Genomic DNA, 26,889 nt, shown 5'->3' with positions numbered 1-26,889 from the left:
AATTACAATGATATTAAACTGTTTTGCCCAGACGCAAGCACACGAGACGCACGTCCAAGCGCAGCCTTACGTCATCAGTCATTTTTTATTTGTATAAGCTGATGGGAAACAAGGTGAGAAAATCTGCTGATCTGCAGATTTTATCAAGAGACTGGTGATTTTGACATTCCTGTTCAGAATGGTGGTGGAATGACTTGCCCTGTGCTCTGTGGCTAGGTAAAGGAGCACCAGGTGCATTCAGGATTAGAGTTCGAGTTAGATTTGTGGCCAGCTTCCCTAATTGGAGCAGATGGCACTGGCGCAGAGCTAATCGAGCCGGATAAATTAAGGTGGCGCGCCAAAAAAACATCACTGTTAAATTAGTGCCACCAACTGTCCCACACATGTGCAAGCCAATTCAAGCCCGGCCCTGTATACACACACATGTGGAGACACACGGTGGAGTCGTCCCCAGGGGCTAGGTCTGCATCGTTGAGAATAAGGCTCACAGGTGAAATGAGCCATCTGCGTCTACACAAGGGACAGGGGTTTAGACGAGGTTTGGTGTCGACTTGACAAAATAGTGACAGAATTTGGCGTCCGGGTGCCTTTTTAATCCTCAGTGCCATGCCATCCAGAATGGTGGAAGGATGAGCAGACAAGGGCAGAATGATTCATCTTAGGAAATGAAGTGATCCGGGCTAAAATGGAGAATTACATAGAGAAATACACAATAATATGTTAATATGTTGGTCACCAAGGGAGTGCATTTTAGTGCACAGCATTAGTAAATCCAACATACAGGACACACTTGGATTAACATTTTTCACTTGTCTAACCAGTCAGTGGTTTAAATTAGTCATTGGTTAGTCATTTTGGCTGCAACATATGTACTAAAGCGAAGACTCCTTTAAATTTCAATCATCATAACGAGCTGAAACATCTCGCCGTGGTGAAAATGATTTTCATTTCAACTAACGATGAAACCAAAATAACATCAGGATATGTGTGTATGACTGGGTGTTTATTTCTTTATGAGTGAGTTAGCTGTTATTTCTTGTGAGTCGTTTGAACCGGACCTTTGGTACTTAATTTCGTTCCAGCTCATGTCCATGTGTTGGAATGACAATAAAAATCCTTGAATCCTTGAGTCTTATCAACAATCTTAAGAACCTTCATTAGCCCTTTTTAGGAGGACACTTGTGTTCCATTACACCTGCAGAACGGAAATCAACTTATCAGACATTTTCAATCGGTGTGAACAAATGAATTATTTTATCACCGCAAATCTGTTATAACGTTAGTCAGGACACTGTTGGGTTTCTGTGTGTAGAGTATCATGTTTAGCTGCTGGTGAGCAGGGTGATAGGAAAGGGGAGGGTTGTGAGCCCTGTGCTGGGCAAACCATTCACACGTCTACACAGTAACTGTGGTACAGACAAAAAACGGACACCAACTAAAGCTTTTTTGATAGTAGAACACCGTATACAACTGCCACAATACAATTATAGCATTTAAACCTAGTAGGCTAGGTAAAAAAAAATACTTGATGGAAAACTGCAAATTCTTAAAGCCCTCAGTATCTACGTTCATTTGAGCCATCACAAATGAATTCCATTTCTTGGCCTCTGGTAAAAAGAGTCGACAACCTCTGTGAAAAAAAATATATATATGTATTACTGTTTAGTAAAAACAACAAAAAACAAGTGATAGTTTTAAAGTGGGTGATTTGTAAATTAAACTAACATATATGAGCGAATAAATTGGGACAATGCTGCGTTTGATTTCACAAACACAACGTCAGCAAACCAGGCTACTCTGCATTTTTATTTCTTTTTTAAATTAATATTCTCTATTTATGCGTATGGTGTTGAATATTGTGTGACACAGTATCGGCTACAATCAGTGTTTCTAGACCCACCACCAGGTGCCTGTTTGTTCCTGTTTGGTAGCAATATTGAGCAGGTGCTAAAACCAACAACTGACACCTTTAGTACTGGATTACAAAAAGAAAGCTAGTTCGGAAACTTTGTGTCAGAGTGTTAGGTTGATGCTTAGCATGCATCGTGTAGCTTCAGTGACTTGATTGCTCTGCCTAGAGATTGACACCTTTGCCCCGCCCCCTTTTGACTTCCACTGAAGAACAGAGTTGTCCATTATGGAGCGGCTGCCGTGAGTTCATGGCTCTTTTATAAAGAAAGTGTGGAGGGCTCATAACCTTTACCGAACTCATGACCCCACACAGCTTGATGTTCACTTTGTGTGCCCCCGACCCTGCACCATATTTAGAAGACTAAGAGCTCTTTAGAGACCCATATCAGACATGGATAAATGAGCTTCCATCTTGACAAAATGTCTTTTAGATACCTAGGTGGATTGCTTTTTAGGTCAGCAAGTATCTCTTCACCAGCTGATGATTGGACATGAAAATGTACCATGAAATGAATAGCTTTACCTCTGATCGCACACTTTTAACAAAGACACATCTTCGCATGGTTAATTCCGCTTCCTGACACCAGCAATGAGAAGCCTTTTCATTCCATCCCTCCCTCTTTCTCACTTTTTTATGTCTCCGGTGGCAGAGTTACGATCTCCCCGGCTGTCTTATCGCCTGTCTCCTGTTCCTGCCCCACGTTACATCTGCCACTCTGTACATAAACACACATCCATGCAGTATAATGCATACGCTAGTCTTTTCTGTGAGGCTAACTTCATTGTGACACCCCTGGGACTCCCTTTTTATCATTGTCCCACAGAGTTATGGCATGTTGAGCAGGGTCTGGCAGCTGTGTGTGAACACGTGCAAACAAGTGCTGTGCAAATATGCCGGTTAATAAATAAATAAATAAATAAATAGAATCAATGCAGAAATAAAAGACTTTGATTCATTTTTGATATTTCTGTTTAATGAGAAATAGTGTATACTAGGGATGTAATCGTATATGAATACATTATTTGGCTTGAACAAATACTAGATGCACTATTCACTTTTTATTGTTGTTGTTGTTGTTGTTGTTGTTGTTGTTTTAAAGCTTCACATTGAGTCTAGATGTGTTCATGCAAAATTTCCAACCCAAATACATCTAAAAAAACATGCTCAAAACTAGCCCGAAACTTTCAGGAACTGGACAAGGGGTACATGCTTATGCTGCGTCCCAAATCGCCTACTATTATATACACTTTTTGTGAAGAAAAAAGTACATACATTTGAGTGTGTAGCAAAAGAGTATGAAAGGACTGGGATATACTAACACGTCGTACTATATAATTTAATGTACCATTACCTTGATTTATTTTCCCGCATTTCATTTACACCTCTCTAAAATGAATTAACATTTAAGCTCTTATACTTAAATATTGAAGATGCATCACCGACGTTACACTCGTCCGCCAGGCTTCCTGGTTGAATTCAGGCAATATTAGCTGAAAAAGTGTCCACGGAACCACACTTCCATCCAAAATCTAACGAAAATAGTAGACCATCCGGGTACCTTTGGGATACTAATTTCAACATACTATCATTTGGGACACACTAGTTGAAATCTCGGATACTATTTAGGACGTAGGCGAATTGGGACGTAGCATTAGTCTTTGCATGGGAGCCTAGTTAACTGTGGTGTGCACGCATTTCTGATTTACCTTCAAGCTGTTCACATGGCAGTATATCTCTGCTGGAGTCTCCAAAAAAGATTTTGCGATCGCAGAAATGAATGTGTACTCAAGCAAACTTCGCAATATTCGGAGGAGCTTGCAATTTTTGAAAAATGCGTCATGTGACATCAACGTAATGGCCGTTCAGCCAAAGCCCATTTCGATTCACGTGCATCGAACCATTCACCAACACACATCACTGTGAAAGACTGTGCAAAACAATTTCATGCAGTTGCAATTTCAAGCAGTTTTCCGCACAAAAAAACGGCAAGTTGCATCTCAAATTTTGAAAAAAGCCACAGCAAAATCAAGCGTTTTTTGGCTACAACAATCATAAAAAATCTGTGATATCCTGTACAGGCTGAATAAAGTTATGTTCTACAAATTGCTATTTGCAAATTCAAATACTAATACAGAAATGAATATTTGGAGCACCAAACAAATGCAGATACAGATAGTGGAGTGGCGTTGTGTTACACTCCTAGTGTAGGAGGGATGTAGGTGTTACAGACAGAAGCGCTACTTTGAAGCATTTTAATTGATTGACTGTTAATAGAAGTGAAAGCTCAGTTCAAGCAGCATGTTCAGTTCCACATGGGAATGTGCCTGCGAGTGTATCAGTGTTGGATGAAAATGCGTGCATGTTTGGGGGTGGGGGTGGGTGTTTCGGGGGGCAATAATGTTTGCTTGATTAAGCAGGAATTGTTTTGTGGACTGCCAGACAGATGGACACTGGCTGTTCCAAAACCAAGTCGTCGTCCCCCCCCCCCCCCCCCACCCCCAGGTCCCACAAGCGGCGTTTAAGTGCGAGCCTTGCCTCAGGCCGGGGGAGGAACTCTGAGCAAGAGGGCACTCGTAAATCCGCGGAGCAAGCGGTGGCTCTGCTCGTGGCTGTGAAATAAAGTGGTCAGGTCAGGGGCTGCTTGCGCAGAAGTAGTAGACAGCTGTATGCTAATCATGTGGACACTGAGCTCCAGAACACGCCAGAGGAGCTGCACTGGAGCAGGTGGCAGCTAAGAAGACGTGCTGCACATGAGGGTGGCGCCGTCAGACGCTTTGAAGCCACACGGCTATAAGGTTCACGTGCACATTCCTCAATGGAAAGGAGATTACCGTAGTTCATTAGCTGTATGTAGTAGATTGACTTTTCGAGCTCGTTTGAGGAACGCAAGGTCTGGAACCTTTTCCGATTTCCCCATGCTGCTGGACAAACTTCTTGTAAAGATGAAGATATTTGGGAAGTTCTGGAGGTTTGATTATGCTTTGGTGAGTTCTGCAGTTTACTCATCTCCTTTTTTTTTAAATCATTCTCTCCATTTTTATTTTTTCAACCGAGTGCATATCTTAAGAATTTAATTTACACCATGTTGCACAGATATTCCTTCATTATCACAAGTTACAAAACCTGGTCAATTGTTATTATTAAGATATTAACAGCAACAAGTCTCTCTTAAAGTAATAGATATATTTCATAATAAGTTGTATGGTCAACCTTTGCTTTTTTTAAGCATCCCCATCCACTTTCATATCCTCTGAGCATCCTTTGGATCCTTTCAGTTGTTATATAAAGTCCCATTCCTCCTGACATCATCTTTATAACTCACATGTCACACACTTCAAATCAGCTCTGAAGACCAGTCACAAAAAAAAAAAAAATTTATTCATTCTATCCCAAGCTATTTATTCAGATGATTTATATTTTTTGTGTGCCAGTTGTGGATTGTTGCAGTGTATAGCCACATATCATTTTTAACTTGTTTATAGATAAATTGTGAGATAGAAGTACATTTCCCTTTTATACTCAACTGTACTGTCATAACGCCCCAGACATTTAAGGAACTTTCTGACTCTATTATGAGGCAAGTTAAAACAATGTAATCCAATGATCTTTGTTGTGCTAAATTATAAAGAGCAAATCATAGATTATGTCTAATGTATGTACTATATTTTGCTATACGAAACAATTTCCTGTCTGTATTTTCAAGGGGTTGTTTGTGTTGTTCAGGTGGCAATACAGAAATGATTGAAAAGCTCATATTTGTATGATATATTACACACATACCTCATTGTATGCATTACCTCAATGCATTTTAATATTTTATTATTTTTTAAATTTATTATTTTAAAGGTGAAACCAAAGGAATCAATTCTAGTCAGGAGTTTTTCATGCTATTATGTTGCTATGGACGTTATTTAGTCTGTATTCAATCCCCTTAGTGTTCTCTGTGAGGGGAAAAAAAGTCTGCATGCTTTATTATTAGATATAAAAGGTGCTCGGTTAATTCCACTTCTCATGAACTGCTTCAACTGCTGGCTTATTATTCGGTTATATACTTAAATTATATGCATTAGTAACTTCAGTGATTATAATGAAGCTAATCAGAAAAGAGGAGTCTGGATCCTGGGAGTTTAATAGTTCATTTGCACGAACATAAACATGCTCAGGGTGTGTAATGAGGTATATTATATTTGGATATTACAGGCAAACAATCCTTTTATTAGTTCGCAGTCAAAGTTTAGCGATTATGTTGGATTTTTTTTTAAATGTTGTACGCCAAGAGATTCAGGATTACTCAGGGTTGATCACTGGGTGGACACCACAATAATTAAAATATAAAATAGCTATGTCAAAATCTTTAAAGTTCTAGCACAGCATGTGTGCACTAAAGAACATATTTACATATCGTCAGTACTTCACCTAAATCGAGTACATTTGTCGATATTTCATGTTATAAAATGATTACTGAATTTATTATATAGCTGGAGTAAATGATGCACTATTGTTTTGTTAGCTAACTTAAATATTGCTATGTATGTACTGTATATTGAAAATGTTGTTATATGATATTTATGTGTTTCTCAGTTACTTAAATGGTGGACATTAGGGTATCATTGACTGATGTCGGGCTTTTGTCTGCTTTTGAGTAGGAAGACCACTGATCAGGTTAATCCTGTGACTCACTACTATATCACTGACGCTCATGCTTATACTAGATCATAACGCTTTACTCTGTAACTCGCAGGACTTCACCTGTGACGATTCCAAGGTGGAATTCAATGTGGATGCCCCGAACGGGATTGTGATGGAGGGATATCTGTTCAAGCGATCTACAAACGCTTTCAAAACATGGAATAGGTAAAGGGAAGAAACAGTAGATCTCAAATCTCTCAAATCTCCAATATAAGAAAGAAAAATATACATTAATAAACACAAAAAAAAACAACAACATTTTTTTGTGTTCCTCTATTCAGGCGCTGGTTCTCAATACAAAACAGCCAGCTTGTCTATCAGAAGCGGCTTAAGGTAAGTCCAGTTATAATTCCATAATTATGTGCAAACTTTAATGTAATATATCTAATTTAATTTAACTGTTTTTATTACAGGATGCTCTTACGGTCGTTGTGGAGGACTTGAGGCTTTGTTCCGTCAAACCTTGCGAGGACATAGAGCGGAGGTTCTGCTTCGAAGTGGTCTCACCTACAAAGTATGTATCTTAGAATTGTTTTTCATTGTTTTCCGCCATATGCCTGTATACATGTATATATCTTGGAGCGAATCGGTGTGGGTGTGTGATTAATAGCTACTGTTTTTTTGATGTTGCAGAAGCTGCATGTTGCAGGCCGAGTCTGAGAAGCTGCGTCAGGCCTGGATTCAGGCTGTGCAGGCCAGCATCGCCTCAGCCTACAGAGAGATCACAGATAACTACTATATAGAGGTATGTACTCATGCAACTGTCTGTTGCTTTTCAGCATATTCACAACAAGCAGCCACAATCACGCTATCACACGAGAAGCCACAACAACACTGAACAGTGTGGCAGTGTTGGCATAAAAAAAACATGAAACAGATTTCATGTTAAAACCATAATGAACTTTCTTTTACTTTACACTATCCGTTGTTACCCAGATGAGGATGGGTTCCCTTCTTAGTCTGGTTCCTCTCAAGGTTTCTTCCTCATATCATCTTAGGGAGTTTTTCCTCGCCACCGGCTCGCTCAATAGGGATAAATCTACACATTTAAAATCTGTATCCTGTGTTTATATGTTTCTGTAAAGCTGCTTTGAGACAATGTCTATTGTAAAAAGCGCTATACGAATAAAATTGAAATTTAAACAATTTTTTATAGCATTTGAGTGATGAAATCACAGATTTGAGTGCTGCTTTTAAAATGTCCAAGCCTGATTATATTTAAATCCTAGTTGATAGTTTATACAGTAATGTCTTCCATTACATCTAAATGCCTCACTTTCCTTTATATTTGAACTCAGGGCTTCCCAGAATCTTTTGTCAGACTTTTAGTATGCTAAGGCCGGGTGGCTTAGTGGTTAGCACGTTTTCCTCACACATCCGGGGTTCAGGGATCGAATCCCGCCTCCTTTCCTGTCTGCGCAGAGTTTTCATGTTCTCCCTGTGCTTCGGGGGTTTCCCCCGGGTACTCTAATTTCCCCCCCCATTCGAAAGATATGCGTTGTAGGCTGATTGGCATTACCAAATTGTCCATAGTGTCTGAATGGGTGTGTGAGTGTGTGTGTGAATGTGCCCTATGATGGGCTGCCCCCCCCTGTTCAGGGTGTGTCCCCCACCTTGTACCCCGAGTTCGCTGGGATAGGCTCCAGGCTTCACTCCTACCGCATGTAGGATAAATGGATGGATGGATGTATTTAAAAGGGATGCATGTATATCAGACTACATAAAAGAAAAGAATTGTATTTAAAATCACGTACAGTATTTACACTTGTGTTATCCTGCTGCTGATTGTGACCATTGATCTGTTACTGTCTCTCGCATGACAAACATATATGAAATGTGAAAGGAAAATGTTATTGTATATGAATTACTGAGTGCATCTGGGCAAAATATGGTATAAATATGAGACGAAGGAAGTAATGTGCTGTGATCATTTAGTGTACATATTACCCAAATGAAACTATTTGATCTATTTATTTATTTATGGTGTCTAATACACGAACTGATTTACTAATCCAAAACAAAATGCCAGTTACTTACAGTCCATTGTGATGGTGGGTTAAAATGTAGAAGAATTCAATTACAGGGCTAAGACATTTTTATGTCAAGCTTTATGGTCTTAACTGCAGTGTATAACTCTCTCCTCTCAGCGTTTGGACAGAACGGCGTCTCCATCCACCAGCAGCATCGACTCGGCCAGTGAGCCACGGGAGAGGAGTGCGAGAGGGGAGAGTGTCCTGCAGAGGGTGCAGTCTCTCCCAGGAAACGAGGTGTGCTGTGACTGCAGTCAGGCCGAGCCACGCTGGGCCAGCATCAACCTGGGCATCCTGCTGTGCATCGAGTGTTCCGGCATCCACAGGTAACACCTGGAACCCTCATGATGTCTTACAGCTTTGAATAACAATGGAGTAAAGATCATTGTGTGGTAACTTGAGAGGTAGTGACAATCAATACTGTAGTAGTTATAGGAAGGACAATTCAATTTTATTTGTATAGCGCTTTTTACAATAGACATTGTCTCAAAGCAGCTTTACAGAAATATCAACACGGTATATAGATATCAAAGGTGCGAATTTATCCCAACTGAGCAAGCCGGTGGCGACGTTGGCAAGGAAAAACTCCCTAACATGTTAAGAGGAAGAAACCTTGAAGGGAACCCGTCCTCATCTGGGTAACAACGGATAGTGTGAAAAAGTTCATTATGGATACATATGAGGTCTGTTTGGCCTTAGAAGCAGCTGTCGTCCCAGCAATCTGGAATTGGAGTAGATTAGAGCTCCATCCAGAGGTAGGACATCTGAAATGGATCAGGCAGGTCCGGAGAGCAGAAAGGATCAGGATCTCCTGTATCTCCATAAAATCGTGTGTTGCTCGACAGAAGGAGAGAGGGAGAGAAAAGATTATTAGGACTGTGCCTAGCATAACAGAAAGTCTAGTCAGGGTAGGCTTGAGTAAACAAATATGTTTTAAGCCTAGACTTAAACACTGAGACTGTGTCTGAGTCCCGAACACTAATTGGAAGACTGTTCCATAACTGTGGGGCTCTATAAGAGATTGTATAGATTATACATTTTGAGTTTATTTTTATTGGCATAGAGCAAACCACATTTTAATGCTCATTTAGCTTATTATATTCTAGCTCACATATATATCACAAAACATTGGCTTTTTACTTTTTGTACTTTGAAAGCAGAGATTTTTTTTTTTTGCAGTCTGTCGTATTATCTGTCATAAAACATGACCACTTATATATTATAAAGAATTCACCTGTTGTTGTGTCTCAAGTAGAGATGCACCGATGTGTCTGCCGATAAAGGCTATTTTTCATGAATTTTTATCCGCCATCGGCTGATAGTTAAAAAATATCAGGGCCGATTATGTCCTGTCAATCAAAAGAGGGCGGGAAAACACATCGAATCCATGCTGTGTGTAAAGATGATGTCAAAACTGCAGTTTGTAATCTCTGTAATCTCTGCACTGATAAAATTTTACACTGGACGCTGCAGCAGTGAAGCGGGAATTTCGGCGTCGAGTTAATTTTTTTTTTTAAAGCTCCAGTACACCGTTGAAAGATTTAAATGAAGATGAGTTGACAAAAACGTATATACTGCACAGAAAAATATATTTGTAGAGTAGTATATTTCATATCCAGTTAATGTTAATATATAAAAAAGTGAATATTATATATTACCAGTTTGATGTTCAGTGATACAGTAGAAATGCTTTTGTTTGTGGTGGGTTAGTGTGAGACTAACAGGAGGTTTTTTTACAATTCAGTCACTTAATTCTGTTAATATGAATTAATAACGTTCAATAAGTAAATAAATCTTAGTTTAGTCTTCAGAATTGAGTTCATGTGTTAATGTTAATTAGAGTAATGTGTTTTCTGTTTATGACACCAGTTACTGTGAAACAACTTTGAAATAGAGACAAAGTTTTTATTTGCATTTCTTTCAGAATTGTGGAATTAATTATTATTCATTGAAAAGAAGGCATAAAAGGCAGAACTATCGGTATCGGCCGAGATCACTCTGAATCATTGGTTATCGGTATCGGCTGAGAAATGTAATATCGGTGCATCTCTAGTCTCAAGGTATCATTTTAACTGCGACAAACAATAGCAAGATATACAGTCATGAATACAGTTGACTCATCCCTTCGACTCCACCTCTTCTACCTCAACAGGCTCTCTGTAGATTAGCGGCGCCACTCGGACTAATCCGATTAAATCTCCGCCGCCTTTTCTAAAGACACTGATGGCAGGAGACAAGGCACAAAGACACTGAGAGGCATTCAGTATTAACAGACACAGACAAAACAGAAACTGTACAGCAGAAAGAAGGAGACACCTGAAGCATTGTAGATAGAAATATAGATAAATACACCTGTATGTAATAGACCTGGCTTTTTGCCAAGTATTCATGATCATTCTTTTGTAATGTTGTGACACCATGATATGAGCAAAAAGCAAATCCAACTATTGCGGAAAGAATACGGGTCATTAAAGATAATTTAAAAAATGCCCAAGTGTACATCGAGTCCAATGTTTAATCATGCTTATCTAATGATATGATTGTGTGTAGGAGTTTGGGTGTACACTGCTCAAAGGTGCGCTCTTTAACACTGGACTCCTGGGAACCAGAATTAATGAAGGTAATAAAACTCCCGTCAGCTTTTCTTATTGCTTTGCAATTTCTGGACTTAACACTTCTCTACAATTTCCTCTTCTCTCTCTAGTTAATGTGTGAGCTTGGAAACACGGTAATTAATCAAATCTATGAGGGTGCTTGTGAAGAAAGAGGTCTGAAAAAACCTGGACCCAACAGCACGAGGTCAGTTAGCACATACAGTACACATCACGTAAAGATGGCCTGTTTGTACTGTGGGTTCCTAGAAACAAAATGTTTCCTTTTCTTTCCTCCTCTCAGGCAAGAGAAAGAGGCCTGGATCAAAGCTAAGTATGTGGAAAGGAAGTTCCTAAAGAAAATGTGTGGCTTAGAGGCGCTGGTCGATGGGGGTAGGAAGTCTCATCACTGGCATGTGAAGAAGTGCAGACGAAACAACAGCGTCATCGGAGCACCCAAAACTCGACACAAATACAGACATGATGGAGGAAGTGTGTCACCAGCTAACTTATCCGCAGGTACTGCAAAATAAAACAAACAAACAAAAAAAAAAACAGGTTTTAAGGTACTATTAACTTAATACATGCCTTTCCATCATGTGCTATCTCCTTTAGCCCATTATATTCATGCCACTACCAATAACTGGTTAATTGTTGTGTGTAATTAATGTTTATGTAAGGAATAAATCACTTGGAGGCGCACGGTGGCTCAGTGATTAGCACGTTCGCCTCATGCCTCCAGGGGCGGGGGTACGATTCCCACCGTGGCCCTGTGTGTGCGGAGTTTGCATGTTCTCCCCGTGGTGTGGAATAAATATTTATAAATAACACAGAAGCTGAATTGAACCGAATTAAAGCGAGCCTTGAGTAGAGCATCATTTGAAGGTTGAATGTAGCATCATAGTATAGCTTGTTACTATGTCATCATGAAGACTACAAAACATTTCATTGTTGCTTATTTCCTCCTTTCTCTTTATCTACAGCTGCTGCAGCAGCCAAATTCCGCAGAGAATCACTTTTCTGTCCCGATGAACTGGACTCACTTTTCTCCTACTTTGACACTGGCTCTGGGCCCCGCAGTAAGTGGTCACGCCATTTTAAAACCCAATCTCATTGATGGATGTTTGGATACATGGAAGGATGAATGGACAACGATGATAATGATGTAAAGTAAGGCATAATGCAGAGCTAGCTTGTTAGGATTGCAAAAGAAACCCAGACAGTTAGGACAGCAACACAGAGCCCAGCAACATGTGCATAATGTACATAAAGACTAATGTCATAGGAGGGCTCTGTCAAGCGAGCAGGAACCAGAAATTACAGACCCATAATACCTTGATGGATCAGTCAGAATCAAGTTTTCCACAGGGCTGTGTGGGATAAAAACATGACACGGTATGCTGTTACAGGAACATAATCAACAACAGGATGGTGTGATGTGACCTTACATTAAGGTTACCACAGTGAAGTTGATTCATTATGAGTTTTATCCATTTATAGTTCTGTTTAATATTGTGGAATGTCCATAAAAATAAAAATAAAAAGTTATTTCCTGTTATCACTCACATTATAGCAGCTACAAACAGATGTTCTCTCATCAGCATTTCGTTTGCGCTCTCTCTCTCTCTCTCTCTCTCTCTCTCTCTCTTTCTCTCTCTCTTTCTCGCTCTCTCTCGCGTGCTCTCTCTCTTGAAGTTAATGAATACAGAATAATAATACAGCAAGTTGTGTTAACGAGAAACCACAGCATCCTCTGTCCTTTCCAGTGTCAGAAAAGTTACAGCTTTAACCCTGTTACAAACCGTTACACTGGAGACTTCTGCGAAAAAAGACAAAACTTTTCCTCACAGAAGACTTATACAATACACCATATCAACAAAGTATACACCAAATCAACACCTTCTGACCAATCAGAATCAAGAATCAATGCTGTGGTATAATCATGGACAATAGACAAGGGTAATGATATTAACATAGACAGCTGTGTAAACTATTTTAGTGTATACTGTTTTGCATGCTAAATATCCATTGGTTGGGATATTTTGACCAATATTCTGCCTTTTCGATCAAGTTAATGACATAAGGGCCACTCTTATGGGAAACTACTAAGCTCTATGGTGCTGTAGCTCTCCAGGATTTGATGTTTCATGCATCAGCTTTGCGGTTTGAGGAGGCGGTGGAGTGAGTAACGTGTCCATGGCTTGGCCCTCTCTGGCCCCACAGGTCTCAGCAGTGACAGCGGACTTGGTGGCAGCACAGACGGCAGCACTGACATCCTGGTATTTGGCTCGGTGGTGGACAGTGTCACAGAAGAGGGTGAGTACTCAGTCCTAAAAAGTTAAGGACACTACAGGATATACACTATATGGCCTAATGTTTGTGGACACCTGAGCATCACATCTATATGTGGTTCTTCCCCAACCTGTTGCCTCAAAGGTGGTAGCACACAACTGTATCGGATGTCTTTCAATGCTGTTCCATTAAAATTCCCCTTCACAGGAACTAAGAGGCCCAAAACATGTTCCAGCATGACAATACATATTTGTACAAAGTGAGCTCCATGAAGACGTTTTGCCAAGGTTGGAGTGGAGGAAATCGAGTGTCTTGCACAGAGCCCTGACCTCAACTCCATTGAACACTTTTGGGATGATTTGGAATGCCAGTTGTGCACCAGGCCTCCTCACCCATCTTCAGTGGACACAAATCTCCACAGCCATGCTACAAAATCTAGTGCAAAGCCTTCCCAGAAGAGTGGAGGTTATTATAACAGCAAAGGGAGGCCTAAATCCGGAATGGGATGTTCAACAACCACATATGAGTGCGATGTCCTTAAACGTTTGGTCATACAGTGTATGTTCAAGTATACTGTATATATTGTAATCCAATATCCAGCCGAAATAATGCTAAAGCTTCAATTTTTCTAAATTATGCAAGACCAACAGAATGTAGAATATTTCCATTATCCATGCTTCTTAAGCAAATCTGTGGGATTTCAAAGAACAACCCAAAACTGTTTCCCTGCATGCCTTGCTGCAGAGTGTGAAGACTCAGAGGAATCCAGCGGGGAGGTGGAGGTTGAACAAGAGACATCAGACATGGAGGACGTGCGAGAGCTGCATCCCGGCGTGCTGCTCCATAAAGCCTCACAAGCCCGAAACCTGCCGGTCATGGCTGAGGCGTTAGCGCACGGAGCAGACGTCAACTCCGTTAACGAAGAGAACGAGAGCAAGAGCCCTTTAATACAGGCTGTCACGGGGGTGAGTCGACCTGCACTGTCACTTTCACTGCTGCTTTGTAAGCCATGTTTAGTTATTGCTGTTAAATCCAGCAGATGAGTATATACCTAACACGGTTCTTTGTTTTTCTCTATATAATGTCTTTCTGTCTCTCTCTCTCTCTCTCTCTCTCTCATTCCTCTCAGGGTTCTTTAATAGCCTGTGAATTCCTGCTGCAGAACGGAGCTGATGTAAATCAGAAAGATGCGAGAGGACGGGGCCCTCTTCACCATGCCACGTTATTGGGTCACACAGGGTGAGCCATGTCCTGGCTTTATACTAGACATTTGGAAGTTTCTGGTGCAAATGTGTTATTCAGTGTAACAAATAGTCATAATAATTAGAATCCTCCATCCTGAACATGATCCTGTGGTGGAAAACTTACTGTCTCTCAGAAAGCGCTCGCACTGGAGACTCCTTCCATAATAAATGTCTCCTTACAGAACTCTTCACAACATATTAGAACAAGTGCATTAATATAAACCTGTGATTTGAATTACAGCTGGTACTACTGTCATCGCTGCTGTTTATAGGAAATGAATCAACAACCTTCTAACCTTCTAAGTTCAATTCTATCCAAAGAGTACTTCAGGGTGGAAATATGAGGTTGCATAGGGATCAGGTGATGAGTTCTTCTCTGCCATGTCCTGTCTGCAGGCAGGTATGTCTCTTCCTGAAGCGAGGAGCGTCTCAGACCGAGGTGGACGAGGACGGCCAGGACCCTTTGAGCATTGCTGTGCAGGCAGCTAACGCAGACATCGTGACTCTGTGAGCATCAGAATCAGACTTGTTTGTTGTAGCTCTATTAATGCATCGTGCATTTCTTAACCATTTGACCATTTGTCTTTGTGTCAGGTTGCGGTTGGCCCGGATGAACGAGGAAATGCGCGAGGCAGACGGCCCCCTCGGACATCCAGGTCAATACCCCGGCAGCAGCCCCACTGAGCAGCAGTACAAGAAGTGCATTCAGGAGTTTATCTGCCTTACCATAGATGAGTGCTAGGGGGAGCTCCTGAGCAGGGCTAGGGTTAAAGGTCCAGCAGTAGCAAATCCTTCTCAGTATGAAAACCCAGTATGAATAATTCAGCCTCGTTAAGGAACACATCTTCAGTCACATTCCTGACGGTTCTTTACTGCCATATGAAGCATTTTAGATCTTTATGGTACATAGCCTATTGTCTCAGTCCGCAAAGTATTTAGGAAACATTATTAAACACGTTATACAGTAGATGTTATCGCAGGTAGTGGCTATGGAACATTCAGTACTCAACACCACACTGAATGTCCTGGTGTACTGGTGATCAGTCGCAGGTAGTTGGCCGTCTAGCTGATGTGTCCAATCAGAACGAAGACTTTCTGTGGTATTATTTTGCCATTGTGTACAAATACAACTGCGTGCACTTTTCCTACCGACAGTATTTTAGTATTTGTACGTTTTGTTTTTTGTGTTGTTTAGTCTTTAAAAAAAAAATTATTTATGATGTTCCGCCCAGAGGACTAGTGCAATGGAAACTGGAATACGGAAAATCTGTATCCATGTACATCGTTTTTTTATTTCAGTCTTCTTCAGTTTTAGTTCCAAGCTTAATGTAATTCAGTTTTGTAACTGGACTCGCATTGATTAGCTCTCTCAATAAGATTGGTTTTTATAGGTGTTTTCGAGCTCCTTTAAAGTTTGAGAATAATGCCAGTGAAGCAAAATTATTTATGGAAATTACAGTAATAGTATGTTTTGTATATTTGTACAAGTCCCCAAAATGACATAATGTGATTTATTTTGTTACGGTCAATCGCTAATAGTTCGCTTCTGCATGCAAAACATGCTCGCGCGCATGATTTCTTCAGCCGGCCATCCTGGTTCAATAGCAATGCATGAGTTTTTGATGACATCTGATGCCGTTCAGTCTGAAACACAGCTGACTGAGGTGTTTACGTACATCAACATGAACTTCAGCTTTGTTTTAACCTCCCAGCCCTCGACAGGATGCAGTTAGAAGTGGAACTGTAATATCATGTGATGATGGTCAGCTATAAAAAAAAATCCATACATCTTAAGACAAATGAAAGGAACTGATCATGCTTGAGACATTTTTACAGAAACGGGAGGCAGACTGATCAATTTCCTGTTAACGAGTGGGAAAAAATGCACTTTCAAGATCTAATTATAAAAAACAAAAACATAAAAGAACTGGTGAACATGTTCTGTCTTTGGGAGTGTGTTTAACGTGAACATGTACAATTTCCTCGGAGTATCTGTGGTGTAAATACGCATTATTGTTGCCATCTGCTTGCGCTCTGCATTCTGCTGTGAATCTTTTCGCTGTTCTCTTCGCATCGGTCTGTACAATCTGTTTTAAAGTCCTGTATTCGGAGATGTTATTTAGGCAACTGAAATCTTAAAAAAAAAAACCAAAAAAAAAAAATTGTTTGTCTGTGAAAAAAAATGGAAAGAATAAAACTATGATGCTTTTGGAATCCTCTCTCTGTTCTGCGCTTGGTCTTTATTTCTGTTTCAGTGCGTCTCTCTGTGAAATAATATACATCATATTTTTTTATTGAATTTTGAGCATAATGAATTCACAATCTTAGAAGACAATTTAAGTAAAAATTTGAGAAAAAATGTAATGTTTAAAAATAAAATAAAGTGGGTCATTTTGACCAGAACAGAGCTCCTGGGTGAACTCAATTGCTACAGAGAGACCTACAAGCCAGGTTCTGTGTGTGTGTGTGTGTGTGTGTGTTGGGGAAGGGGATTCTCTGTGTTGATCTGGTCTGTGGTTTAATGCTCTGTAATGCTCTCTTTGCATTAGTGTCAATGAGCTGGTGAATGTTAAAGGGGTTGTATGTTGACTGCATCAAATAATTCTCGGTAAATCCTTCTAAAAAAAACGAGGTCTAGTAATTGTGCTAGAGTTTTCTCTCATGACTAGGCTGGTTAGAGGTTGACTTCCTGCTTGTGCCTGCTTCCTGCCATTTTATATCAATGAAATGTTCTTCATGTTCCTTGATTATCCTGCAGTTTGAAGGCTTTTGGGTTAAAAACATTTATAGCAAGCTATCTTCAAGTTTTCCTTGTCTCATGTCAGTTTTGTTCTCTTTATAGATGCCAGTCTTTCTCAGAGCCCTCAGCGGGTAAAGCACAAGGAAAGAGTGAGTGATATTACCCGGTGTGGTCGGTCTGGTCTGGTGTGGTCTGGTTGTGTTACTGGGGATGGAGCTCTGTCTCAGTGGTGTGGGGGTTTATGGATTTTTGGGTATCTCCTCTAGATCTCCTAAAAATACAAAGGCATTAATCTCACTCTGTATAGTTACTCTCTTAGTAGCTGTATGAGATAGCTGTTAGATCTGTTGGAAAGGAGTTGCATTGAGATCTCCTCTAATTAGAGCATTAAAGCCCCAATCAGGAACGGTCCACATAAGACTGAAATGGCTCTGAATTTACTCAAATAGATTACTTATACTATATATACAAATATTTTTTTCATAAATTGCAAGGCCAGATATCATGATAGTGATTCCTGATTAGGGTGAATATCATCTTCATCATCATCCTGATTTGCGCTTCAGCTTTCTGGTGGGCTAGGGGTTAATAAAATAATGGTTTCATGCATACATGTACTAATGAGAAATATTTGGTTTGTCCTACAGTACACAAGGAATAAAACAGATTGGCTCGTTGCTCTTAAAGGAAAATTGTACCCCATTATTACCATGAAGTTGATTATTTCCCCCAAAACAGCACATCCCAAAGTGTTTTATTTCTCTCATACCACAGCAAATTGTCAGCACGAGCAATATTTCATTTATTAAAAAAAACAGCAAACAACAACAACAAATCGTACTTTTTATCCATTTATAGTTACGATGTTGTGGAACATCCATGAGACAAGTTAGTTCCCTCACCAGCATCTCGTTTTTCTTTTCTCTCTTTACGTTAATAAGGCAAAAATGCATCCTATCATGTTGCAGTGCAAACTCTTGTATACCAAAGACTTTCCCATGGTGGAAAGCTTAACGTTACAGCTTTACCACTGACTGTTAGAAAGCCCTGAAGACTCCTTCCAAAGCTGATAAATAACCGTCTCCTCACAGAAAACACCATCGCGTCAAACGCATTCGTTTAAATGGAGCGTCCACCGTACAGGTCACCAAGTATGAGCTGTTACTATAGAAACAATAGCGTATTAGAACGAGCGTGTTAATATTCACATGTGATTTGCCTTATAGGGAAGTAAATCAACACCAATCAATGACCAAAATCAAGAATTCAACAGTGCTGTGGTATAAAATGGGATATAAGAGTTAGAGTCTACATGAATGCATGCAACCATACATTTCTTCGGATAAAATCTGGGTTTCACTTAGTGTATAAGTCCATTTACTAACTCTGTGTCCTGTTTTAGATATCACCACGGTCAGTGAGATCGTTCGGGAGTTTCCGCACGTGGCTTAACACAAGTCCGAAAATGTGAGCAGAGTTTGGTCCTCGAGTCAAGCTGAGCTGTTTATGATTTTCACATATTCATGAATGTCAATGCTCCAATGAACCTAAAGAGATATTGTACCAAATTAAAATCCTTTTATGACTCTTTTCACTATTAGAAAACAAAAAAGGTGAAGTGTATAACCCTTGAGGTTCCTTTTTTTTCCAATCTGAAAAAAAAATCTGAACCCAATCTTGCTTTGTTGTTCTCTTCACAAAGCAAGAACCATTAACCACCCAAAGAACCAGTTTTCCCAAGAGTGTATGTAATTAGTGGATAAAAGCAATTCTAACTGTAATGAGAAATTTTAATATTAGGATATTTTATAGATTGTATGGGTTTTCTTTTTCATTTATGAAATGCTTTGTGTCAAAATATTAGAATCTGCAATGAAATATACAGTATGACTCTAAGTTATGTTTAAATAAAGAACTACGTTTGTGTACGTACACAACAGCATATTATGGAACAATTCTGTCGTGTAATATTATTGGATTGGGTTTACTTATGTGTGAATTTCTAACCCACAACAATTTGTGTTCTCTAATTATACTGCTGTGCATGGTATTTGCACACAGAAACATTCAGAAGATAATACACCTGGCCATACATATGATTACTGCAAGATAGATGCATCTATTCCTCACACTGACTTTGTTTTTATTTGTTATCTAAAAAAAAATAAATGCAACATGTCAAGGAACGTGGACATTAAAGCAAGAAAAAGATCAGCAAGAACAGTAAACCTCCAGTCACGAACGATCCACAGACAAGCTGCTGCAGTCCTGAAATGGTTCTGAATTTAGTCAGAGTACACATGCTGTATTTTTCATGAATTGCAAGGCCATATCACATATCATGTAATGTTATTTTTAATGTGGAAGAAACCAGAGAACCAGGAGGAAACCCATGTGTATACACTGGGAGAACATTCTGAGAAATCCCACACGGATGGTAACCCGTGCTTTTCCAAAATTCCAATTATGTGGGTTTTTTTCTGCAATTCCCATAACATGGTGTTTTCCCCAATTCGAATTCCAATTCCAACGTGGGTCTCCCCTGCCCCATTCCCATTATGAACAGTTTTGATCCAATTCCCATTCTAAATGTTTTTTTCCAGTTCTCATTACGAAGTGTCTTTCTTTATTTCCATTCCAAAGTGTTTTCCCCAAATTCCCATTACAAGGTGTTGGTTCTGTCCGAGTGAGAATGTGAAACCTGCTTACTTAAACTTCCCAGTTACTTACAGAATAAACAATGTGCACTTTTTCCCTCATTCACGCTTTCCCTCTCTTTAAGCCACGTGACGAAGGTTGCACATGCGCACACACCCTGTACAGGTCATGTGACCAAACGCCGTGCTTTCAGCCTACGCATTTTCCGACCAAACCGGCGTCCTGAATTAGGATTGGCTGTTCTTCAATATTGACAATGAGACTGTCCACTGTCGTTGTGTACACCGTCATAAGGAGGTGGGGTTTGTCGGAATAGAGGTGGGAAAGGAAAGGCGGCTGACAGCCGTGATGTAAATATCGAGTTGGCTAACATATTAGCCAAGTGTTTTCTTTTATTCGACACGGTTTTACAAATAAACGCCGGGCAGTTTGTTTGTCAAACCATAAAAACCCCTTCGCGACTATTTTAAGAGGTATGTATGTGTTTTGAAATGTAGTGTAATATTCGTAATGTAGCTCGTGCAGTAGTGAGAGAGACGGTATAACAGACGGTGGGATATTAGCGTACACTGCTAACACCATTAGCCGAGAGACCTTTAACTAACGTTAGCATGGATGCTAACTGCTTCATTGTCGGTGTTTTCAGGCGCGTTGCTAACTACAATAACTAGCTAAAATAGATAGCCTTATTATTATTATTATTATTATTATTATTATTATTATTATGAGGGGTTTAAAATATTTGGTCTTTAGACATTTTCCCGAAATATGAAAGTAGTGAAACTAGCTAAGGCGGAAATAAGAGTGTGGGTAGGGCAGGACTGACATCAAGCACAAACCTGGAATTTATTAACCGGATAATTTAATTCCGGGTAAAAGTCATCCTAGATCTTGTTTTCATTTATGGGTGAGACATTAAGCAAAGACTCCACAGACCCTGAATCATCTTATTAGCCCGGTGAGGCTGGGTTTTAATGATCCATCGGGGAAATCTGAATAAATTTGGCAGTCAGAGTGACCTGGATTATCTCTAGACTGTAGGGTAGTGAAGGTGGGGTCGGGTTTACATCTTTAAATATTTATTTGATCATTGACTTTGATTCTTTAAGTTAATCTTCATTACGGAACTGGATTGTGTAGACACAACCTGTGACCCAGTGATTAAATGGTGATGGAAAAACACCCAGCAGCGTTGTATAAAGTAATAAAATGAAATATATACAAAGATAAAAGGAGATTCATTCATTAAAGTTTTATTGATTGATTTTATATGATCTCTAAAATTAATTACCGTTAAGATTAGATGTGTGTGCCCCCCCCCAAATCTTCAACGTCCCTGTTTGAGGTCCTCTGATCTCTGTTCTTGACTGACGGAATTGGACCTGATCTTCAGCTCCGACATGTTATGAGATGCTTTTCTGCCCGCCGCAGCTGTAAAGACTGATTCCTGGATTGAAAAATTAAGTCGAATTGGCTGTCTGCACTTCCGTGTTTAGACACAGCCGACAATGAGAGTTTAAAAGCAAGATTAAGTAACTGGACTAAAAAAATAAATAAATAAAAGTTAGAGATAATATTGTATTTTTTGCTGATAGGCTATGGGGAAAAGTCTGTGCCATGTCAGTCAAATTTCTGTTCTTCTTTGCCGTACAATCTTAGAGGTCTGACTTGCCACGCTACTTATCACCAAGTGAGTTCTTTATCATAAAGCACCTGTCGTATGACCTGTCCGTGATCGCTTCACGGTGTCCAGCGGCCGTTAACACACAATGAGTTTAACGAAGGAGACATGACGACAGGAATATAGGTCTCTTTACCGATGAAACGTGTAATGTTTTGTGGGGTTTTTTTGCAGAGTAATCTATTCCTAAGGTTTTATAGTAGATCTAATCTAATATCGACCATGTCCCTTTATTTTCAGATGAACAGCACCGGGAATAAGAGAGCACCAACAACAGCAACACAGCGCCTCAAACAGGATTATCTCAGAATAAAGAAAGACCCTGTGCCTTACATCTGTGCTGAACCACTTCCTTCAAATATATTAGAATGGTACGGCATCTTATTTCCTCCTCTTCACCAGAGGCACTGTGAACACATTTTGTGGTATCTCACATTGGTTAACAGGATTGTGGCTTTATCCTGTATGTTTCATTTTAACAAACAATAACGAACTCGAGTTTAAAAAAAAAAAAAAAAGCAACTATATTAGTGTATTTACTTGCGTTTTGTTGTCTTTGTCCGTGCTCTAGGCATTACGTTGTTCGGGGACCAGAGAAAACACCGTATGAAGGTATTTACATGTTACATGTAGAGGTGCTGTATTTTAGTACAAATTTGTAAGCAGCTTTGTGTGTTGTGTGGTTTTTATTTTTTTTTTATTTTTTTTTATTGTCCCGTGCTTTTTCACTGAACCTTTATAGTGGGACAAATACGGCGGACGGATCTGTCGCTCTTTACATTACAAAACGTTTTGTTTTTTAGATTTTTCTTATTAATACAATAACTAAATGTGTATTAGTTTTATTGTAGCAAAATTAAAATTTTTGTTTTTTATTTTTTTTATGTAATGTTTTCAAATCTAATCATGTTAACGGAAATCCTAATTTGAGCTTTATTTGTCTGAAGGTGGATACTATCATGGAAAATTGGTATTCCCGCGGGAATTTCCCTTCAAGCCACCTAGTATTTATATGATCACGCCGAATGGGAGATTCAAATGCAACACAAGGTAATGTTTCACAAAGTAACCGGGGGGGGGGGGACGTTTGATTGCTCTTGTCTGATGATGATGTATTCAGGTTTAATTTTTTTTTTCATGTCGAATGATAGAACAATTTTTTTTTTCCCCCCCTTCTTCTTCATCTATGAAAATTATGTACCTTTTTATTTATTATTAGATTACAGAGATTACGTTGAGGTCATTTTGAAACGAAAAATGTTGACATTTCTGGTCTTTGTAAATATTAAAGAAAAAGGTGATTTTTAGTAATGGTCACATTTGTTGGATTGCTTTCTTTTTTTTTTCTTTTTTTTTTTTACACTCCTAGCATTGGAGGAAGTATTATTACTGGTTATATTGCTGACGATAAATCACTTTTCATTTACATACAAATGTATCGCTATAAAATCAAAGCAGACGTCACTCTGTCAGTGAGATGTTCGTCACTATGTAGCTGACAGATCACGGGGCCATTCATAACTCTTCTCGGTTTGGTATCTCGCTCGTATAGGTTATGCCTCTCCATTACCGACTTCCATCCGGACACGTGGAACCCCGCCTGGTCCGTCTCGACCATCCTCACGGGGCTGCTAAGTTTCATGGTGGAGAAAGGCCCAACACTGGGAAGCATCGAGACATCCGATTACACTGTACGTGTACTGTTCCAATAGAAACCATCTGAGAGGAAGGAATTAATAGAATATATACAAAAATGATTTAAAAACAACATAGTATATTGAAAGCATTTTCATATTTTGCTCCATGTAATACTTCATGTAATACAAGCTAAGGGAATGTATTCTGAAATACTCTCCACTGTTTTTTTTTTTTATTTTTATTTTTTATCATCATCAGAAAAGACAGCTGTCTGCACAGAGCTTGGCTTTTAACTTAAAAGACCGAATCTTTTGTGAACTGTTTCCAGAAGTTGTTGAGGTGAGTCTTAAAACTGAAAGCTCTGTATACTCCTGTATGTAGTTATTGATTCAAACCTATTCTCCTTCATCAACTGAAAAGGGGACATTTGAATGTATTTATTATTGTTCTCAGGACACCTGTTTGCTCCTGCATTTAGGGAAAATGCCTGTGTTTAGGCAGCTGTACTACCAGGTCAACTTTAGCTTTAATTCCTTTGCAGGAGATCAAGCAGAAACAAAAGGCTCAGGAGGAGCTCAATTCACGGCCGCAGGTTCTGCCGCTTCCAGACGTGGTGCCAGATGGAGAGCAGGGTCACTTCGGGCTCCCAGAGATGAATGGGCACGTCCCTTTGGGAGAAGCAGCGGCTCCTCAGCACCTTCCCCTCCAGCAGGCTAACCGCAATCATGGACTCCTTGGCGGAGCACTTGCAAACCTGTTCGTAATAGTGGGCTTTGCTGCCTTTGCTTATACGGTAAAATATGTACTCCGGAGCATAACCCAGGAATGAGAAAGGACCTCACTGTACTGGGCTGAAAACACTTTTTGTGGATATCAAGTCACCAAAGCTCCCATTCCTTTAAAAAAAAAAAAATAATAATAAAAAAAACACTGAGATGACAAACCAGATCAACCCTTGTAAGAATCTGAGGAACATCAGGGTGCTTTTGAAAGTAGCATAATGCAGCAGAAGACTTGGCTGTAGGTCAGTACGTGGCTTCTGGATTTCTGCGCAGCTTCAACACGTGACCACTGACCAATCTGAAACAAAAAAACAAAACAAAAAAAACAACATTATTGACGGAAAGTTACTCTCAGCCCAGACACCTGAGGCAATGCTCATGTCTCTTCAGTTATGTTATTAAAAGAAAAGACTGGTGTTTGGTCACTTACTATATGGGTGGAAACCACAGACCAATTTGATTAAGGAATTATTGTGTACACCACACCTACATTTGTTCTTCATGGGGTTTCTCATCTGTCTTAATTCCACCAAGCTTTTTGTCCCGTTTTGCATTAATGATTTTCAGCATCGTTCATTCCGACATGACAGGTTTTTTTTTTCTTTTCTGTAGACACCAAATATCTACTTTTCTATGATCTGATTGAAGGTAACATGTTACAACAGTTTACTCCTCCTTGTTTATCAATGATCATTCATTATATGGGCTAGTTGGAACCTCCCCTATATGTAATGCTATAGAAAGATAAATGTGGGCGGTAGAGAACGCTATGAATAAATGACATGAAATCAGATATTTACTTAGCCGTGTTTAAACTTTTACTCATATTGTCATGTAAGGCAAAAGTCAGTGGTGGCTATTATCCCTTTGCATTTTGTGAAAATGGTTTAATAAAGATTGCTGTCACGATTAGATATGTTAAAATATGTCCCTTTATTTAGCATTAAAGTATTTTCATTGCTGTTTTAAAAATGTCAAATTTTGTGAATATGGATGCCACAATTAGGAGTGATATTCCCTTAATCAGAGCTCCAGAATACTTTTTTTCCAGAACTTTTCTGAAATTATGTGCTGTATGTCCTGTTCCAAAAACTGCCTATCAAGTTCTTCTGTATTATATTATATTCTTATATTAGATATAAAGTTGGTAGTCCACTATTACATTTCATCATTTCTTTTATATATTCAATTTAATTTCTTTTAGAATTATTTTTATTCTTCTTTTGGAATATTTTGACTATATATTTAATACAATTATGCCTATTTAGTATGCACTCCACATGTAACATCATTACTGGATACCATCAGAGTAATGTAGTAATTTTATAAAGCCTCTCTGTCAAGGTTATTTCTAAGGACAAGGAAATATTGAAGTATAATTAGTTCTGTCTCCAAAGTGCTCTTTAATACAGAGTGGTTGAGGTCAAGCACCACTGTTTAATAAACATTACAGAAGTCTGGGCTCAATAATGCCACTGGTTGGAGTTGGACAATGTATTTGTCTAATAAGGTTGAGATACAGTAACATTCATGTAAAAATACGTTAACAGGTGCTTTCTGTATTTCTCTCACTCTCTGTGTGTTCCAAAGAATATATTAGTGATAGATGAGAGGCTAAAATGTAATATGTACCAATAGCTTGACAAAGAAACTTTTTATTTATTTATTTATTTTTTTATAATGTATTGTATCACATGGTCTTATCAATAGTATATAATAAGAATGACATGAGGCAAACTATTACATACGCACACTTAATGACAGATTTGTGATTTCTAGTGTTTGTGTAATTCGTACTTTGATTACACAGTGGTCGGTTGGTTGGTTATTCAATCTAATTTTAGTTTTTTGGCTCCAGAGGCGTTTTGGAGGAAGAGGTATAGATAGAAAGATAGAGTAAATAATTCACCTCATTTGTGGTCGTTCCACCCAGCAGCTGTATTTCAAATGCGCCTTCTCAATCACTGCTGATGACGTTGTATGGATGTGTTGGTGAAGCAGGCTATTAAATATCAGCCCAAGTGGAGATAAAATCTAGGGGGTGTTTCCCTCTGTATGATCACCTGACATGATTGTCACTGATAGCCTACATGTCTCTTTAAACGATATTTAGTTTCCAGAAATTAATATTTAATGACTTTTAGAAGCTTTGGATTGGCCAATTGTCATAATTAGGAGTTAATTGGGAGTGCACCTGTGTACATCTACCATTAAGAGCGCCAATGTCTACATTGTTATCACCTGACTGGCATAAAAACAAAACAAAAAAACAGCCAGATTGAAGCTCGCAGGTGAACAACAGGACCAACACAAAGACCTAGTCTTTTGGAGGAAGGAGTGCTCTCTGGTCAGCTGAAACAAAAAAAGAACTGTTTGCCCATAATGATCAGCGCTATGTATATATGGAGGGAAATGGTTGAGGCTTTTCCGAAGAACACCATGCCAGCTGTGAAGCATGGTTGTGGTAGCATCACGTTATGGGGGTGTGTTTCTGGAAAAGGGACTGATTCACTTCAGAAAATCGATTACTCATGAGGAAGGAGGATCATCTCGAAAGATTGAAGCAGAACTTCGGAGACATCAGACAGAAAGTTTAACCTTGGTTGCAACTTGGTCTTTTAGCAGGACAATG

The 26,889-nt window shown here is 39.3% G+C and overlaps 2 protein-coding genes across 3 annotated transcripts in view; both read left to right on the top strand.

Moving 5' to 3' along the window:
* The window catches only part of acap3b (ArfGAP with coiled-coil, ankyrin repeat and PH domains 3b), a 65,985-nt gene extending 46,542 nt beyond the window's left edge, over nucleotides 1-19,443 (top strand). Inside the window, exons 1-17 of one of the 2 annotated variants that reach the window (XM_053674226.1) lie at nucleotides 4,483-4,896; nucleotides 6,654-6,766; nucleotides 6,883-6,934; nucleotides 7,015-7,115; nucleotides 7,235-7,346; nucleotides 8,749-8,957; nucleotides 11,182-11,251; nucleotides 11,336-11,430; nucleotides 11,527-11,741; nucleotides 12,206-12,301; nucleotides 13,446-13,538; nucleotides 14,259-14,479; nucleotides 14,644-14,753; nucleotides 15,155-15,265; nucleotides 15,353-15,414; nucleotides 17,601-17,647; nucleotides 18,901-19,443. In XM_053674226.1, the coding sequence (XP_053530201.1) occupies nucleotides 4,663-4,896; nucleotides 6,654-6,766; nucleotides 6,883-6,934; nucleotides 7,015-7,115; nucleotides 7,235-7,346; nucleotides 8,749-8,957; nucleotides 11,182-11,251; nucleotides 11,336-11,430; nucleotides 11,527-11,741; nucleotides 12,206-12,301; nucleotides 13,446-13,538; nucleotides 14,259-14,479; nucleotides 14,644-14,753; nucleotides 15,155-15,265; nucleotides 15,353-15,414; nucleotides 17,601-17,647; nucleotides 18,901-18,969 (2,010 nt within the window). In that variant the 5' untranslated portion in view covers nucleotides 4,483-4,662 and the 3' untranslated portion in view covers nucleotides 18,970-19,443. Of the gene's footprint in view, nucleotides 1-4,482; nucleotides 4,897-6,653; nucleotides 6,767-6,882; nucleotides 6,935-7,014; nucleotides 7,116-7,234; nucleotides 7,347-8,748; nucleotides 8,958-11,181; nucleotides 11,252-11,335; nucleotides 11,431-11,526; nucleotides 11,742-12,205; nucleotides 12,302-13,445; nucleotides 13,539-14,258; nucleotides 14,480-14,643; nucleotides 14,754-15,154; nucleotides 15,266-15,352; nucleotides 16,978-17,600; nucleotides 17,648-18,900 lie in introns of those variants that run through there. The other variant, XM_017450250.3, reaches the window with a different exon arrangement.
* A 1,039-nt stretch (nucleotides 19,444-20,482) lies between these two features.
* On the top strand, nucleotides 20,483-24,368 carry LOC100528914 (ubiquitin conjugating enzyme E2 J2). The gene is made up of 7 exons (NM_001201184.1): nucleotides 20,483-20,629; nucleotides 22,078-22,208; nucleotides 22,409-22,449; nucleotides 22,785-22,887; nucleotides 23,390-23,528; nucleotides 23,734-23,814; nucleotides 24,017-24,368. Exons 2-7 carry the CDS (start codon nucleotides 22,078-22,080, stop codon nucleotides 24,302-24,304), a joined length of 783 nt encoding a protein of 260 aa, NP_001188113.1. The 5' UTR covers nucleotides 20,483-20,629; the 3' UTR covers nucleotides 24,305-24,368.
* Nucleotides 24,369-26,889: the final 2,521 nt, after the last annotated feature.

This window comes from Ictalurus punctatus, chromosome 21 (genome assembly GCF_001660625.3).
Source record: "Ictalurus punctatus breed USDA103 chromosome 21, Coco_2.0, whole genome shotgun sequence".
Classification (NCBI taxonomy): domain Eukaryota; kingdom Metazoa; phylum Chordata; class Actinopteri; order Siluriformes; family Ictaluridae; genus Ictalurus; species Ictalurus punctatus.
This window is presented reverse-complemented; position numbering and strand designations above follow the sequence as displayed.